The 999-nt window shown below is 39.3% G+C and overlaps 1 protein-coding gene across 2 annotated transcripts in view; it reads right to left on the reverse strand.

Annotated features, from left to right (window-relative positions):
* Positions 1-999, reverse strand: part of LOC107557139 (serine/threonine-protein kinase tousled-like 1-B) — a 19,417-nt gene that overhangs the window by 7,699 nt on the left and 10,719 nt on the right. For both annotated transcript variants that reach the window (XM_016240472.1, XM_016240471.1), the window contains exons 9-11: positions 831-923; positions 635-745; positions 409-545 (exon numbers count right to left, since the gene is read on the reverse strand). In XM_016240472.1, the coding sequence (XP_016095958.1) occupies positions 409-545; positions 635-745; positions 831-923 (341 nt within the window). The remainder of the gene's footprint in view (positions 1-408; positions 546-634; positions 746-830; positions 924-999) is intronic.

The following is a 999-nucleotide window of genomic DNA, read 5'->3' on the forward strand; positions in this document are numbered from 1 at the left end:
TAATGTTCTTTTTAGCAACATCATATGACCCCTTTAACTAAACTAAAACCATAAAAACTCATTTTAGTTACTTTAAAATAAATAAACTTTAACTGAACTATAATAAACCCTATTATTATTTTATTTGAGCTAGTTTCCAAGGCAATATTTCTCATTTAATTAATATATGAAAATAAAACTGAAATAAAAAATGAGCAAAAACCCTAAATTGACAAACTTTTAACTAAATCTAAAATGAAAATGGAAAATTCAAAATAATAAAAACTATAATAGTATCTCAGTGATGCTAAAATGACCCTGAGCAGAACACTGGCATCCTGGTCAAGATGATTGTCGTCGTACAATATTTGCACTTTTTCCAGCACTGGACAGGAGCAGCTATAGTGTGCGTCTGTGTGAGACTCTTACTTGACCAGGTTCTGGAAGGCATATCCGTCTGTCCACTGTTCCGTGTAGGACGCTCCGTGCCGGACTGTGGTGAAATGCCCCAGACGCAGCCGGTCCTGCATGCTCTTTTCACGGCAGGACTGCTTCTCTTGAGTGCTCTAGTGAGACGATAAGACATTCGAGACTCACTCAGCCACCCCTGACACATGAGAAATAAGCAGCTGCCAGCGTATCAATCACAGCTCACCTTCTCAATGAGCAGTTTTTTACTCATCGTAGTGCATTTGTTCAGACGCTCCTTGAAACGTTCCAGCAGCTTCTGCTGCTCATCTATCTGTCTGCGGAGGTCACAGTTCGCCTGGGGAGAAAACACTAAAACCACTCAATGTCTGAACGAAAAATGACACTTTGTGACTTCAACAAAGAAAAAAACCTCTTCTCACCCTGAGTAGATCATCTATTCTGCCCTCTTTCTTCTCAAGGTCAAGATTCTTATTGCTCTCAAGTGCAGCCAGTTTCAACAGTGTCAAATCCGTCTGAAAGCAGAGAAGAAAAGAGAGTTAAACGTGGAGAGAACGCAAATAACAACAGTGATTGAAAGAGAATATAATA

This window comes from Sinocyclocheilus grahami, unplaced genomic scaffold (genome assembly GCF_001515645.1).
Source record: "Sinocyclocheilus grahami isolate Dianchi unplaced genomic scaffold, SAMN03320097.WGS_v1.1 scaffold590.1, whole genome shotgun sequence".
In the NCBI taxonomy this organism is placed as follows: domain Eukaryota; kingdom Metazoa; phylum Chordata; class Actinopteri; order Cypriniformes; family Cyprinidae; genus Sinocyclocheilus; species Sinocyclocheilus grahami.